General features: G+C 35.2%; 3 protein-coding genes and 2 pseudogenes across 5 annotated transcripts; 1 reads left to right on the plus strand and 4 right to left on the minus strand.

The window, feature by feature from the left end:
- Positions 1-2,328: 2,328 nt before the first annotated feature.
- Positions 2,329-3,352, plus strand: AT2G10545 (uncharacterized protein; the record flags this gene model as incomplete). The annotated part of the gene is made up of 4 exons (NM_001335356.1): positions 2,329-2,346; positions 2,443-2,745; positions 2,883-3,203; positions 3,260-3,352. The coding sequence occupies 4 exons, from the start codon at positions 2,329-2,331 to the stop codon at positions 3,350-3,352; spliced, it is 735 nt and encodes a 244-aa protein (NP_001325250.1).
- A 405-nt stretch (positions 3,353-3,757) lies between these two features.
- AT2G10540 lies at positions 3,758-6,783 on the minus strand (annotated as a pseudogene; the record flags this gene model as incomplete). Its single annotated transcript has 1 exon — positions 3,758-6,783.
- Positions 6,784-8,681: 1,898 nt separating this feature from the next.
- AT2G10550 (uracil-DNA glycosylase) lies at positions 8,682-9,601 on the minus strand (the record flags this gene model as incomplete). The annotated part of the gene is made up of 2 exons (NM_126808.1): positions 8,682-8,901; positions 9,309-9,601. The coding sequence occupies 2 exons, from the start codon at positions 9,599-9,601 to the stop codon at positions 8,682-8,684; spliced, it is 513 nt and encodes a 170-aa protein (NP_178849.1).
- A 3,414-nt stretch (positions 9,602-13,015) lies between these two features.
- Positions 13,016-13,765, minus strand: AT2G10553 (zinc finger CCCH domain protein). Its single transcript, NM_001335357.1, has 2 exons — positions 13,445-13,765; positions 13,016-13,355 (listed from the first exon to the last, which is right to left on the minus strand). Exons 1-2 carry the CDS (start codon positions 13,661-13,663, stop codon positions 13,326-13,328), a joined length of 249 nt encoding a protein of 82 aa, NP_001324305.1. The 5' UTR covers positions 13,664-13,765; the 3' UTR covers positions 13,016-13,325.
- Positions 13,766-14,552: 787 nt separating this feature from the next.
- On the minus strand, positions 14,553-15,229 carry AT2G10555 (annotated as a pseudogene; the record flags this gene model as incomplete). Its single annotated transcript has 4 exons — positions 14,553-14,619; positions 14,704-14,791; positions 14,877-15,014; positions 15,172-15,229.
- Positions 15,230-16,356: the final 1,127 nt, after the last annotated feature.

The following is a 16,356-nucleotide window of genomic DNA, read 5'->3' on the forward strand; positions in this document are numbered from 1 at the left end:
TTTTTAGTTTTCTATTTTCTTTTAGGAAAAACTAAAAAAAAAAAATCAAACACATGTCAAAATCTGAGATCGTTCAAATAATCACGTGTCATGATCTCGTGAGTTAGTAACTTTCAAAACCGTACTTTATATAATAAAACTAGGTTATGAACCCACGCTAGATTAGAGCTAGTCTATTTGTAAATCTAGTATTTCAATCACATCATGATAGGCTCATGACTAAATATTGGATTGGCAGAATTTGAATATCATAATGTACGCTTAACAAACCAAACACTCTTTAATCCCTCTTCACCTCACCTTCTTGTGAAAAAATCTTTCACATACTTCTTTCCTACGGTGTCTCTTTCCATCATTTTATGAACTAATTAGATGCAAAATATGTTAATTATTGATGTGATAACTCTCGATTAGTCATTTTAAATCCTACGTGGACACCTTTAGAAGCAAATAGCTTCAACTTTTATATAGTATAGATTCATATTTTTCTACGAAGAGCTATCACTCTCCCAATCTTTTTGCAAGCACTCATTTTATTTGTTTCATTCTTTCTTACAGTGTCTCTTTCCATCCCCTTTTGATTTTGTCTAAGCAATATGTGCCATACCTTCTAAACTTTTCACATGCTCCATATATCTTCTTCGAAAATCTCTTTTTCTTTGCTTGTTAGTATAAGCATTTTTCAAGCAAGATGTTCTTTGTTTTGTTTTCTGTTATAAGCTTCAAAATTGTTACTGAACTCTATCACTTCTCTCTTTTGATGCAGTTTAGATCCTCTTCACCTTCACGCTTCCTAGACTGAAAGACCTCAATTTATATCTTTGAGAACCTGATTCAAATTGATACGAATAAAAACACCACCATCAAACCACGTTCTTGTTACGTTTCTTTAACGCTTAAAGACCAAACACACCTTAATCTCTCTTCACTTCACCTTCTTGTGAACAAATCTTTTATATACTTCTTATCTACAATGTCTATTTCTGTTTTCTTATCATTTTGTCTAAGCTCTGCATACCCTACCTTCCAAACTTTTCACATGCTCTATATTTGTTTTTTGAAAATCCCTTTTTCCTTGTTAGTAAGTCGATAGGTAGCTGAGTCAAGTCAATAAACTCTTTGTTTGAACTCTCAAGAATAAAATTCCGGTTTTGCTTTGTTTTGTTTTTTTATTATTCTAACAAAATGTTTTATCTTCTAAATTGGTTTTAAACTCTATTAGTTTTCTACTTTGATGTTGCAGTTTAGATTATCTTCACTTTTATGCTTCCCAGGTTAAAAGACCTCAACTTATATGACTAACATTATAGCTAAAAATGCTAACTAATGACATGTCTAACCGCGATTCGTTGTTTCAAATCCAATAAGGACATCCTAAGAAGCAAATAGCATCGACTTATAATGTGGCTGCTCTGGATTAGTTAGGTAAAATCCTATACAGGTTTGGGTTTAATATTACATAATTAAAATTACTGAAATTCCTTTTCTAAAAGTTTAAATTTAATATTTGTTATTTTCCTTTTTTATTATTTTAAAATAGAAAGTAATTACTATTTTCAAAAATATTAATTAATTAGCGGCTAAATATGTTAATTATTGATGTACCAACTCCAGATTTGTTATTTTAAATGCTATGTGGACGCCTTTAAAAGCAAATAGCTTCAACTTTTATATAGTATCAAGGTTTTAATATAGGAAAAAAAGGAAAATTTACTAGGAAGACCCATATGTTAGGTTTAATTACTAGAATGATATACCAAAAATATGAGTTATATGAGTTGTTAATATTTGCTAATGGGAACAATTCACTGATGCTGTGAGATACTTTGAATAACAGTATCAGTGAATTGTTCCCATCCTTTCTTTGCATGTGAATTAGGCTGTTTACACTTTACTGAATTAGAAAGCAAGTTAACCGACATATTTGTGAGAAGAATTTTAGGATTTTGACAGTTTTATACATATAAGGTCGTCACACGATAAGAGACACTACCTGTAAGAACAACATTCAGCAACAACACACCCTAAAAAGAAAACCAAAAGTGAATTGCTTTACCTTCTCCAAGTAAAACTGAGAATTGATGGCACCAATAAGTAGAGATGTTCCATTTACCTCCATAACCCATTTCTGAAGATTACCGTGACGTGGGATGGAACAGCCAACTGATAGACTTTAGTGGTATTAAACTTATTTGGGACATAAAATTAGTCAATTTCAAGTCACTTGGTCTCAGAACCCTATACGAGTGGTCGGCCCTAGTCGAAACGCTCCCAGGCACAATTACCAAGGCTTCTTCTTTGCTCAAGTTCTCTGACGCCGATGAAGCCATGGCTCACCGGCGTCGGGTTTCCTTCTTTTGTTTCTGCTTTTCCATTTTTTTCTCTTTAGTTACAACTTGGTTTCAATTTAGAATCATTTTCTGTGATTTGACTTTCGCCCAGATCCTACAAAGTTGGTTCACCGACTTGTTGTTCGGTGTCTCCTTGCTCTCATCTAGGGTAGATCTATTCCCGGTGTGTTACCAGAGGCCCTTTCACCAGCCGCTAGGATACCCCAGATATGCTTTTCACGAGGTTAGATATGTCGCTCTTCTCTTCTCCTTCGTCCCCCTGGAATCGCTTTTCCCCGATTCAGGGATGTTCTCTGGCGCCTCCTCCGACCCCCCGCCGACCACCATCCTCTCATCCTCAGCCATCCTCACAGTTCTCAAGACAGTTGACGATGGAAGACCAAGACGGGACGTGGTGACGCTTTCTCCAACGATGAACAATTCCTCTTGGATGGGCCATTTTTCTGAGATGGGCCTGGGCTTTTGCATCTATTGGGCCTATGGTGCCTAGTAAGTGTTTTCTACACATGCTTTCGTCTAAAGTTTTTCAAGTTGGTTGCTTCTTTGTTCTACTCAAGTGGCCATGCTGCCTTGTATTTCTTCGGCTTGTTACGACTCAACCTCTTAACTTCCTCCCTCGTGGAGAGATCAATTTCCTTACCTTCCTCCACTTTGGAGAGGCACTTACCACCATTTTCCTCCTACTTGGAGAAGTTGTTTAAAAGCTTGGCCGTGATGACTTCAAGAGCTCAAAGGTTTGTTCATTCGCCTTTCATGGCTTATGAACATTTCACCTCAGATCTTCTACAGATCCGAGAGTGGAAAATCGATGTCCAAGCGATCAACTATGAAGTCCCCTCGAAGGTGCTTCCGGTTATTATCCTAGATTTTAACCTTCTATCTTATTTTATCTATGCTTTGTATTTTAGCTTTGTATCAACTTTGAAGTTTTGAGATGTGGACTCTTTGGCAAAGAGCTCCTTCATTCCTCGTATTGTAACCGCATATTAAGATTAATATAAGTTGAGAGACAAAAAAAAAAAAAAAAAAAAAACTTATTTGGAAACCAATAATCAAGCCAATCTTAAAACATTTCCTAAGATTAATGAAACTCTCAATGTTTAGATATTACAAAGATTGGAATCAAAACAAATGAAAGATGAGATTAGATTCTCAGCATCTCTTCAAATCTAATCTCTCCATATGATAGTCTCATGTTGACTAATCCTCCACTTGATTCAACATGCCACTCTCCACAGCATCTCTTCTTTATTTATATTCATCAATCCCAAGGCACAACCTTAACCCTTCGTACGTGTGATCCCTGTCACATCCTTAACCGCCAAACTCGTCACGTGTGACACATTGTCCTTCTTGTTTCTTCTGAAATACACCCTATGCAGCTTATCAATACCCACGCATTCGAAATGCAGCTTGTCCCCAAGTGCAAAGGTTGGGAATTGCGCCAACAACTCCTTCACAATGACCCATGTATTCTCCTGGGACGACAACCCTTTCCATTGAATCAAACCTTCCAAGTACCCCTCCTCATTGTAGCGAGTATCCAAGATCTCCTCTGGTTCCATAGTGAACTCTCCTATTTCACCATAAATATCAGGAAGAGGGTTCACTTCTGCTGCTTGTCCCAACACGAACTTCAATAAGGACACATGAAAGACCGGATGGATTTTGGATCCCTCTTGAAGCTTAAGTCTGTAAGCCGCCTTGCCAATGCGTTCAAGCACTTCAAAGAGTCCATAGTACTTAGTAGCAAGTTTTTGGCAAACTCTTCGAGTGACTGAATGCTGCCTGTAAGGTCTGAGCTTCAGATAAACAAAGTCACCCACCTTGAACTCCACATCTCCGCGATGTTTGTTTGCATTGTTTTTCATCAGCTGTTGAGTAAGAGTCAGCTGATCTTTAATCCGTCCTAGCATCATGTCACTGTCCTTGAGCAGTCGCTCCAAATCAACATTTGTTGTTGAGTGTTCTTCATACTTCAACAAAGTTGGAGGAGGTCGACCATACACAACCTGAAAAGGAGTTGTCTTTAAAGATGTGTGAAAAGAGGTGTTGTACCATAATTCAGCCCAAGCCAGGAATTTCTACCATGTCTGTGGATGAGACGAAGCCAAGCATCTGAGGTAAGCTTCCAGACTGCGATTAGTAAGTTCTATTTGGCCGTCAGTTTCAAAATGGAACGATGTGCTATGTTTCAGTTTAGTACCCGCCTGCTTGAAGTACTCTCTCCAGAAATTGCTTAGAAAGATCATGTCCCTATCTTAGACGATGAAGTAGGGTAGCCATGCAAGCGGACTATTTCTTGTATGAAACTAGAGGCGACATCAGCAGCAGTAAACGGGTGACGCAACCCAATGAAGTTAGCATACTTGCTCAATCTGTCCACCACCACCAGAATGACATTAATGCCATTAGAAAAGGGTAACCCTTCGATAAAATCCATAGTGAGATCCTCCCAAACTTTCTCAGGGATAGGTAGTGGTTGCAGCAACCCCGCCGGAGACCGAGTAGATGTCTTATGAGTCTGACACACTTGGCATTCAACCAAAAAACGCTGCACGTCTTTCACCAACCCGGTCCAATGAAATGACTGTTGAATTCGTTTCATTGTCATAAAGACACCATAGTGTCCTCCAAGCTTCCCCTCATGACCTTCAGATAGGATTAGAGGTATGAACTGGGAATTGTTTGGAATGACTAACCTGTTCTTGTACCACAATCTGTTGTCTTTGACTGCAAAACCTTGTTTGTAGGACAAACCCGACATAATGATGTTGATGGTGCGTTGGAGTGCTGCATCCAACTCAATTTCCTTATAGATGTCTTGAAGTTGAATCACGCCAAGGACTTTCAAAGCAAACATGGCTGAGTGTACCGTAGCTGAAGAAGTAGGCATCATTCTGGATAAACCATCTGCAGCTTTGTTGTCGATGCCTGGCTTATAGATGATGTCAAAGGTATAGTTGAGGAGTTTACTGAGCCAATTTTGATATTCCAGTGACACTTCTCGTTGCTCCAGCAGAAATTTCAGACTCTTCTGATCAGTATGAACCACAAATCGTCTCCCCAAAAGATAATGACGCCATTTCTGAACTGCCATCACTATTGTCATGAGTTCCCTTTCATAGATTGGTTTAAGTTGTTCCCTTGCAGTGAGCCCATAGCTAAAGTATGCGATAGGTTGATGATCTTGCTTTAGCACTGCCCCCAGTCCAAAACCTGATGCATCATATTCCACAACAAAAGGTTTCTCAAAATTTGGTAATGCAAGCACCAGAGCAGAAACCATTGCAGTCTTAAGGGTATCAAAAGCCAACTGAGGCGCATGTGACCACTGGAACTGATCCTTGCGCAATAGTTCCGTTAATGGTTTGGCTAACACCCCATACCCTTTGACAAAATGACGATAGTATCCTGTCAGACCGAAAATCCAAACAATTCCTTGACTGATTTAGGAGTTGGCCAGTGAATCATTGCCTCTGTTTTAGACGGATCTGTGGCTACCCCGTGAGCCGAGATCACATGTCCCAAATAATCAATCTGAGACTGTCTAAGTAGGCACTTCTTGCGGTTGGCAAATAGCTGATGTTTGGCAAGCACTTCCATGACCAATGTGAGATGTTTAACATGGTTAGTGAGGTTGTTGCTGTAGATTAATATATCATCAAAGAAAACCAGCACGAATTTCCCGAGAAAAGGCCCAAAAAGCTCATTCATGAGTGATTGAAACGAAGCTGGTGCATTTGTGAGGCCAAAAGGCATCACGAGGAACTCAAAATGGCCGTCATGAGTACGAAAAGCTGTCTTCTCGATGTCATCTTCCCGCATCCTTATTTGATGGTAACCCAAACAAAGATCCAACTTGGAGAAGATTGTTGTGCCATGTAATTCATCCAAAAGTTCATCGATCATGGGAATGGGAAATTTGTCAAGAACGGTGACTCTGTTGAGGGCTCTATAGTCAACACAAAACCTCCACGAGCCATCTTTCTTTTTCACCAGCAAGACAAGACTGGAGAAAGGGCTCTTACTGGGGCGAATAATACCACATTGAAGCATGTCACGTACTAGAGTCTCCATAGCGTCTTTGTGAGCATGGGGGTACCTGTACGGTCTGATGCTAATGGAGCCTGCTTGTGGTAAGAGTTTGATTGCATGTTCCCTGCCTCTAACTGGTGGAAGTGTCGTTGGTGTTGTAAAGACCTCTGCATAAGATTCCAACACTGAGGACAGTTGTGCCAGAATGTGTGACTCTTGTGTCTCCCCACTTGGCTCGCAACGCTTGTGAACTGATATTGGAACAGGCGTTAATGATTTGAGAGACAACTTTGTCTGAGCTAAAGTTGGTTCACCCGACAATGTTATCTATCTGCCCTGGTGCCAGAAAAAACAGCTTCTCCTTATCCCAATTAGCATTACTGTCTCCCATTGTCTTGTGCCATGCGATGCCTAAAATGAGATCAACATTTCCCAACTCCAAAGTGATGAAATCATTGACAAATTCGTGACCCTGAACAGTGAAATGGACATCTTTGGAGACACCAGAACCCTGAACCATGATACTCGTACCCAGCTTAATGTTAAAGCCCTTGGCCCGCTGAGTGCCGGACTTTGTTTTCTCTGTCACTTTTGGTGTGATGAAGTTGTGTGTAGCCCCACTATCTAACATCACCACCATGTCGTGTTTACCGATAGTGCCACGCATCATCATTGTGTGCTCAGATGGAAGACCAACAAAGTACGTGTAGGATAAAGACATATTTGTGAGTTGTGGCTCTTCTTCTTCATACCCATGAACCACAGCCAGCACTTGTAGGTCCTTATTAGCACAAACATGGCCTTTGAAATAGTGAGCATCACACTTAAAGCATAACCCTTTGCGACGTTTCTCATCAAGTTCTACATCCGTGAAATGTTTTCGCGGTCTTGATATAATAGGTGTTGCTCTCTCCTTGGTTCCCGATGGTTCTGTGATGAAAGGCCTAGATTTCCAAACCAGAGGCTGGTAGGGTACCAACGCTCTGCTCTCGGACTGGATTTTGGACCCTCCTTTGCCACTCTGCAGTTCTTTCAGTACCACTCGGTGAATCAGACTGGACTCCATATCTCTCGCTACCCCAATCATTTCTGGTAGATTCTGCAGGTTCCACATGTGTACTATCTCCTGCATTTTCAAGGAAAGACCATTTAAGAATATCTCTTCAAGTTTGATGTCGTCAAGGCCTGAGACCTGAGACGAGAGATCCTCAAACTGGTGGATGTACTCCACCACGAAGCCTGTCTGTTTGATGCATAACAGACTTTGACTTGGACCACGACTCTTAAGGTTACCAAAACGCAGTAACAACCGAACCTTGAACTGCGGCCAGCTTGTAAACCCTTGACGGTTCACCGCCCAGTTATACCAACTTAAAGCATCCCCTGTTAAGCTGACGGAGACCAGCTCGAGAAACCCCCCATCCGGAAAAAATGCTCGACGCGGGCAATCTAGCTGTAAGTGTCTACACCGTCAAACAGTGGCATATCCACGTTCTTAAGAAGCTTGTCGCGGTTGTTAAAACCCAGATCTCGTCGTATTGGCTCTGCGAACGTTGCTGATGGGTGGAAACGCGAGTCCTGAGACTTGGGGGGACGCACTAGATCCGCCATGTTCCTTGCCACTGTCGCGGCTTGGAAAAGAGTGGATGAGCATGTCGAGTTGACGGTGAAACTCTTGCATCCGGGCGTCAGATGTGTTGAAACGAGACATCAAAGCTTCGATATTTGTTGTCGCAACATCCAACTTTTTGTCTGGTAAACGTTTTCCCTCACCAACGTCTTTGATTTGTAGCGCCATTGTTCCTATCTTCTCATAAATATCACCAAACATGTCTGATTGTTCCTCCGATGACGAAACCTTTCGAATCGGAGGTAAAATCGCCTTGTCTGCCATAGCTTTGTTTGTCGATAGAGAGAGAAACAAGGTTTTAGGTGTAGAGCCCCCAAAATTGCGGCTTAACCTAATTTCTTGATGAGTGGCTATTTCTCCCTCTACGTGTCACCCAGTCACGACGCACCAATTGATAGACTTTAGTGATATTAAACTTATTTGGAAACCAATAATCAAGCCTATCTTAATAAGTTTCCTCAGATTAATGAAACTCTCAATGTTTAAATATTACAAAGATTGGAATCAAAACAAATGAAAGATGAGATTAGATTCTCATCATCTTTTCAAATCTAATCTCTCCATATGATAATCTCATGTCGACTAATCCGCCACTTGATTCAACATGCCACTCTCCACAGCATCTCTTCTTTATTTATACTCATCAATCCCAAGGCACAACCTTAACCCTTCGTACGTGTGATCCCTGTCACATCCTCAACCGCCAAACTCGTCACGTGTGACACATTTTCCTTCTTGTTTCTTCTGAAGTACACCATGTGCAGCTTATCACCAACATCTTTATGAAGCTCCTTGAATATGTTCAACAGACTAGAAGGACTTTTCTCCTTCAGGCACATAGAAGGATAAACCCATAGCTTGACCAGGTCCATGATAAGGATCCTAAATCAAACAGAGTAATAACTTGTTAAAATCAAAAACAGAAACTCCGAAAAATCAATGTTCATTTCAAATGATGTACATGTCCAGTCCAATAATAACAGTCTTAACTTGGTCAAAATGAGTTGTATTAAGAGCATTGAAAATCAAGTACTGCAATGGAAATCGGAGTGCTTTTACTGTCAGCGATGATCTCACGTTCAAGGAAATCAGAAAGGGTTTTGGCGTAGGGTTTATGAAATTCACCAGGAAGAGCTTTAAGCCATGATTCTTCTACTAAGAGCTCACTCAATGGTACGTAGCAGTTTCCTTGAGTTGTAATTTCCAACCCAAAATCAATTCAAAATCGCAAAACCCTTAATGGGGGAAACAATATGACAAGCAATTAACTAAAAGAAGGAAGAAAAAACAAACCTTTTGCTTTTGTGACCTTCACGGAGCAAACGGCGAGGTTACTCTTGGACTTGGCGACAAACTTGTGGAACTCGGCGCGAGCGACCTGTTCAGGTGTAAGGCCAGACGAATCATCGGCGACCGCAGTGGTAACGGTTACACGAGGCGGCGAGTTTGCTACAGAACCCAAATCACGGGATCGTCCGGCGACGGAGACGGCGGGGAAAGAGGAGGAAGAAGAAGGGGAAGCTTTGAGACGTTTGGCAGGTTGAAAAAAATCCATTAGGGTTTTAGGTGTCGACAAAGCCATCTCCGTTTCAGAAGTGAATCAGTCTCTATGAGATCCCAGTTTTTTATTCTCATTTTTTTTTGTGTTTCCCAAAAAAGTTTCAGAGAAGAGTTAAATGGCGGGAATAACGGTGGTATAGGCCGGTTAAGGAAGCTCTTCAGGCCGATTTAAACTGGTTAAAGGACAATTTGCACACCTCATAATTGGTTTTTATTACCATTTTCTATATATATATATAAAATTATTAATTTAATTACCAAATTTATATACATAATATCTCTAAACTAACCATATTTGTTATTTACCTGAACTAATTTCCTAAACATCTTTACCTAAATCAAGCATAAATATATGATTTTTTTTTAAAAAAATATTTGATCTTATATTTAATTTATTTAGAATTTATATAAAATATAAATAATTAATAAAATATTATATTTTTTTGATGTAATTCAAATTTTTTTAAATAGACATATATTATTCAATCGATATGAAATAATATGTGTACAATGTCCCATATCGCTTAAAAAAATTAGACATTGGTTCAAAGCCATACTATAAAAAGAACCAAAATGATTCGAGTAACAAATAAGCAGGAAGCTTGATTCTTTATTTTAAAGAATAGAAACTTTACAAAGTTTCAAAAATTATAAATATTTTTTAACTTTTTATCAAAAGTTAAATATTATAATTTTACAAACTTTATAAAGTTTAGCTTTAGTTGTTTTTAAAATATTTATAATTTTAAAGATTATGAAGTTTTGAAAATTATAAATTGAATTTTACAAGAAATTTAAACATTATAAATATATATAAAATCTATTAATACGTGACGATATACTACGGTAGAAATTCTAGATAAAACAATCAAAAATTTAACCTGTCGTATAAAGTTTAAATATTATAATGTTTAAACTTATTATAAAGAATCGAGATGTGTTTTTAAAAAATTAAAGTTTTAAGTTTATTTGTTTTGTTAATATTGTTAATTTTGTTGGGAGATGTGCAAAACTACCCTTCTCTTACTACTCTTTTGTAACAATACCCTTTTATGTTGTACATTTTTAAAAATACCCCTTCCCTTGAACAGAATGACCAAATTACCCTCTTCTAATAGGAACATGTAATTGAAAACTGAAATTTTCCCGCCAAATTTTTTTTTTTTTGCCAAAAAAAAAATTTCCGCCAAACTTTTTTCTCGCCAAAAAACAAATTTCCCTCCAAAATTGTTTTTCGTAACAAATTTTTTCTCAGCCAAAAAAAAACTTTTAAAAATCTTTGTAAATTTTTTTTGGCGGAAGTAGATTTACAAGGGATTTTCAAAGGGTTTTAAAATATTCACAAGAGATTTTAAAAGTGTTATAAAAGATTTACAAGGTATTTTAAAAGGGTTTTAAAAGATTTACAAGGGATTTTAAAAGATTTACAAGGGATTTTAGATGGTTTTAAAACAATTTACAAGAGTTTTTAAAGGGTCTTCTTGTAAATTCTTTAAAACCCTTTTAAACCCTTTAAACCCTTTAAAACCCTTTTAAAACCCTTTTAAACCCTTTAAAAATCTCTTGTAAATCTTTTAAAACCCTTTTAAAATCCCTTGTAAATCTTATAAAACACTTTTAAACCCTTTAAAAATCTTTAAAAAACCTTTGTAAATCTTTTAAAGCCCTTTAAAATCTCTTCTAAATCTTTTAAAACCCTTTTAAAATCTCTTGTAAATCTTTTAAACCCCTTTTAAAATCCCTTGTAAATCTTTTAAAACCCTTTTAAAATCCATTGTAAATCTTTTAAAACCCTTTTAAAATCCCTTGTAAATCTATTTCCCGCCAAAAAAAAAGTTTTGCGAAAAAACTATTTGGCGAGAAATTAATTTTAGAATATTTTAGGCGAACAATATTAAAATTTCATTTTGTTAACCTAAAAAAATTTCCAAATAGGAGTAAAATGGTCTTTAAAAAATTAAATAGAGTAGAAATAAAAATAATTAAAAAAGGTAGAGTTGAAAAGGGGCATCATGAAAAGGGCATTAGAAAGAATTTTTCAATTTTTTTTAGTGTTTAAGATTGTATAATTATATTATGATTTTTAATTTTAAGATTTTCTCCGTAATATATCATCCCATGTTATTATCCACCCAAACCCGTCCCACAATATAACCCCGTCCCGTGAAGTTAAACTTAATTTTGTCATTTTCTTATAAATTTCAAATATTTATAAATTTGAAACTTCAAAATAAATTTAATATCAATATGAATATTGTTTTCTGGAATTTTTAAACCATTACAATTAAACTTATAATTTACAGAATTTTTTTAAACATAATCTACAAATTCTATAATCAAATCTACACAATATATATATATATATATATATATATATATATATATATATCTTTAAATTATTAAAAAATCACATAAATATCTTCGGGATTCAAATTTAATAATTATTTGAACAGGTTTTCTAAAATTTATCAAAACCAAATATATTGAAGATAAAAAATACAAATAGGAAATATATTAATTTAAAAGATACAAAATATTTAACAAGAAATTGTGTTATTTTTTGTTCAAAGAATTCGATATAAAATCTTCAAAACGATCCGATATTGATTCTTATTAGATTGTAATTGTTGAAATTTCAATATAGTATACAATTTTTCTTATTATATTGGAATTGTAAATTGACTCGAAGTATCTTAAATAAAAATATTATTAAACAGAAAAAGAACAATTTTATTTTTAGTTATCACGAGACGGATTTATATGACGGGATGGGTTTAGAGGAGACGAGTTTACATGGTAGGACGGATTTGGATGAGACGAGTTTATATGGTGCTATGAGTTTAGATGGGACAAATTTGGATACCATGGGTGTACTCCTAGAATTAACAATCAAATTACAACTATACAATACTAAAAAAACAAAACAATAATAACATAACAAATACAATTTCAGTTTTAAATTTTTAGTTACAAAAAATACATAAAATCAACATTATAGTATAAATGTTAATCTTCTTTGACACCTCTGAATGTTATTCTTCTTTGATACATTAATGTGTAATTTTAATACAAAGTTACTAAATTACATATGTTCCACGGGTTAAATTTGAAAACACCAAAATTTTAAATTATTTAAATTTTTAAAAAAAAACAATTATGAATAAAAAATAAATATTATCCCGTGGTTATGTCTATCACAAATCAAATCCTAAAAGATAAAATAACACATATTTGACTTACTAATATCATAATTATGACTCAATAAAAAGCATACACAACCTTATCAATAATTATTAATCAACGGAAACAAAAACAAACATAAAATTCTATTTTGTGATAAAAAAAATAACAAAAATATTTAACCCGCGGTATATATGTTAGTTACATACATTTGAGTTGAGGAACGAGTTTCGTAGTTCTGTAAGAAAAGAAAAAGGGCTAAAAGACAAATTCAACATATATAGTCACAAAGAGATCACCGAAATTGGTTCTAAGTTTCTATATAAGAAAACAAAGGACATAAAACGCAATTTTGGTCTATTATCAGACTTGGACCATCTCACATTATGTCGATAAAGAAGAAAAAAGAATTGGGACAAAATCTCTCTAATGGGGACAACAAAGCATCACCTGCTCTTCTAATCTTCCTCCAAAGATTAACAAACACTTTCCACTGCAGCTCTCAAGCTTTATGATGATGGAAAGATACGGAATTGTATTAAGACAACATGGGAGTACAATTCATATTAGGTCTTCTTGATTTTGCCGACGTATGCCTGGAGAGACAAAACAAGGGTTAACAACATGGTATGTTTTGCGGTGGATTAAGTTTAACAAAGCAAAAGAGTATAATGTATGAAAGAACCTGAACGAGCTTGGTAAGCTTTGGTTTCGAAGCGGATAGATAATGGTCAATCTTCTCCTGTGTTTGAGGAACGTTTCCACTTTGCATTGTACCAGTCACTTTCTCAGCTACCTTCTTCACTATGTTTTTGTAACCATCTTTGTTAAGCTTACCTTCTTTCCAAGCTGGTTTTAAAAGATCTTTTACAACCTCAACTAAAGCAAACTTAAACGCCCGCATTCCTTTCGGGTCCTTCTCTTTCTTGTTCTCTTCGTCTCGCTCCCATCATCATCACCATCTTCATCTTCATCCACGACATTCTCAGCATCATTGGGGTTAATAACCTAGTATGTATAAGAGCACAATATATATATATATATATATATATATATATATATATATATATAATAGACTGAAATCCTATAGATATATTACATTTAAAAGAAGTTAAATTTTAACTATGATATATGTATTGATTTCTTTTTAAGTCATAAAAGATAATGATATCTATCCAAAAAGAAACTTTAAAAAGAGTACACGGGTTTCCACAAAAAAAATTTCTCTTAAATGATAGAAAGGACATTGGAAGATAATTCTTTTGTAGGGTTTTAAATCTAAAGAGTACATATATATTTGTTTTTTGTTTTTGATAAGACAATGACATTGAGTTGAAAAAATGAACTTAATAAATAATGATCCTGAATTTTTCCAAGAATGGTTTGTCTCAAAGTTTTTAATGCTTTATTTTTGGTACCAAAAAAATTATTTTTAAAATGTTAAAATTAATCATCAGTAATTATATTTATGCTAAACATGGTCGGAAATAACAAATCATAAGCATAGGAGTTTAACAAAAATATGAAGAACTATAACTATATTTTTATGTCATCGTTGCAAACTTTGTTAGGAGTTTGTTAGGAGTTTTTAATGTCATAATTGCAAACTTTGTTAGGAGTTTAACAAAAAGTAAGCTAGATAATAAAGGCAACGGGAATACAATAATTATATAGGTTCAAAACATAAGCATAGTTCAACAAAAAAAACAACTTAAAATGACAAAGTTTGGAGTAAAATAAACAGAAGTTCAAAATGTAATTTAAAAAAGAATAGGAGCTGCTAGGTCAAACTCCTAATTCTCTTCAATCAATTCCATCATTGGGTTCTCTGGAACTTCATCATAATCTTTGAAACTGCGGCTGTAAAAAACAAAAAGAAAAAATTGTATTGATTAATTGATGTTATGGTTAATTAATGCAATAGAAAAATGTTTAAAGTCTTACATGTAGCTTCGAATATCTATCTCATGGAAAGTGGTTGGATTGATGTAAAGCCTTGAATATCCAAATTCACTCATCAAGACATTTCCACCTGTTACAAAATCATGATTAGAATTAGATAATAAATATAAAAATCATAAGTAAATAGGATTGCAATAGTATTGAAAAAAACTAACCCTCAATCTCAGCGATTCTCCAAAACCGAACAATTGCAACAATTGGTTCATAGTTATATGCATCTAAACCGATACATTTAGACCACTTTGTAACCAAGATTTCACAGCATCTTCCAACAGCAAAGCATTTTATTTTCTCTCCCCTAACCAATATGATACAAAAATACACTAATCAATACATCTAAGTTCAATTTTCAGACGGCAGATAAATTATTAAATATACTTATAAATACTAAAACTTAAATATTGTCCAAAATATCAAAAGAGAATTATCTCGATTCATAGTCGGTTTCACCTTGGCGACAAACAAATGGGAATTTCTTAATAGCCGAGATATTTGACACCACACTCATTGCATCTAAATATAGAATTAGATGTTAATAGAGTAGATATAAAAAAATAAGAACATAAACTACTAATAAAATTTCATTCTTAAAATGATAAGAACATAGATTGACTAAAAACTTACCAGTGACATAATCTCAATCCTCAAAACACGGATACTTAAGGTCTATGGGAAAACTGAAATCAAAGAAGAGTTTCTTTAGGCCACCTCCATTGCCCAACAAATTGTGAGTGTCTTTAGATTTTAATGAATAAAATAAAAAGGTAAATGTCTTTAAATTAATGCTGAAAAGAGAATTGTGTCTCTGGGGAGACATCAAAGACATTTCTTTTGAGACATCTTAGCTTATGTGGCACAATGTCATTGGTTCTTATTTTTTTCTTTTATTTCATTTGTAATTAAAGACATTCTCTTATGTTGTGCAATGTAGATGCTCTTAATATTTGCTGATGTCTTGAGGATTATATTAACTCGGGGATTATATTAAACAGTCAGGTAGTTAATTTGATATCAATTAGCATACGCGGGGGTTAATAACCTAGTAAAGAAACAAATTTACCCTTTAAATTTTTTTATGCCACAAAGACACTTTATTATTAAATTATCCAGAATTATCACATCAAATACAATCAAGAATAACAAACATACTTACCATTAAGAAAAAAAAATCAATATTCTCTTGCGCATTTTCCAAATTAGCAAATCCGTCTTTATGTTATTTTTTCGAACATTTTAAACATAGCAAATCGGTCTTGTGATTAGTGACTAAAAAGTTAAATTCAAGAGAATATGATATGCAATAGATAATGCAACATCAAATGCTTATACGTAATACGTAATACAAGTATGATCACCGTACTCAAAAGCTAAATCGCTAATTTTACGATAAAACCCAGAAATCGACGGCTCTCGAAGAACACTATACTAATCCTTACTTCTCAAATAAAGCTGAGGAAAACAATGAAATTGAAAGAAAAGAGAGAGAGAGAGAGAGAGAGAGAGAGAGAGAGAGAGAGAGAGAGAGAGAGAGAGAGAGAGAGAGAGAGAGAGGAACCCGATCAGAGGCATCCTGAATAGACGGAGGAGGCTAGCTCTTTGTTATTCTTTGCACCAAAGATTCTCTTCATCTTTCTC

This window comes from Arabidopsis thaliana, chromosome 2, assembly GCF_000001735.4.
Source record: "Arabidopsis thaliana chromosome 2, partial sequence".
NCBI lineage: Eukaryota > Viridiplantae > Streptophyta > Magnoliopsida > Brassicales > Brassicaceae > Arabidopsis > Arabidopsis thaliana.

Bases quoted from the DNA above. Each gene is read 5' to 3' on its own strand.
- AT2G10553 (NM_001335357.1), bottom strand. From the start codon at position 13,663: ATGCGGGCGTTTAAGTTTGCTTTAGTTGAGGTTGTAAAAGATCTTTTA. The intron at 13,356-13,444 runs GTTCTTTCATAC...TTGTCTCTCCAG, and splicing joins AGCTTACCAAGCTCGTTCAG to GCATACGTCGGCAAAATCAA.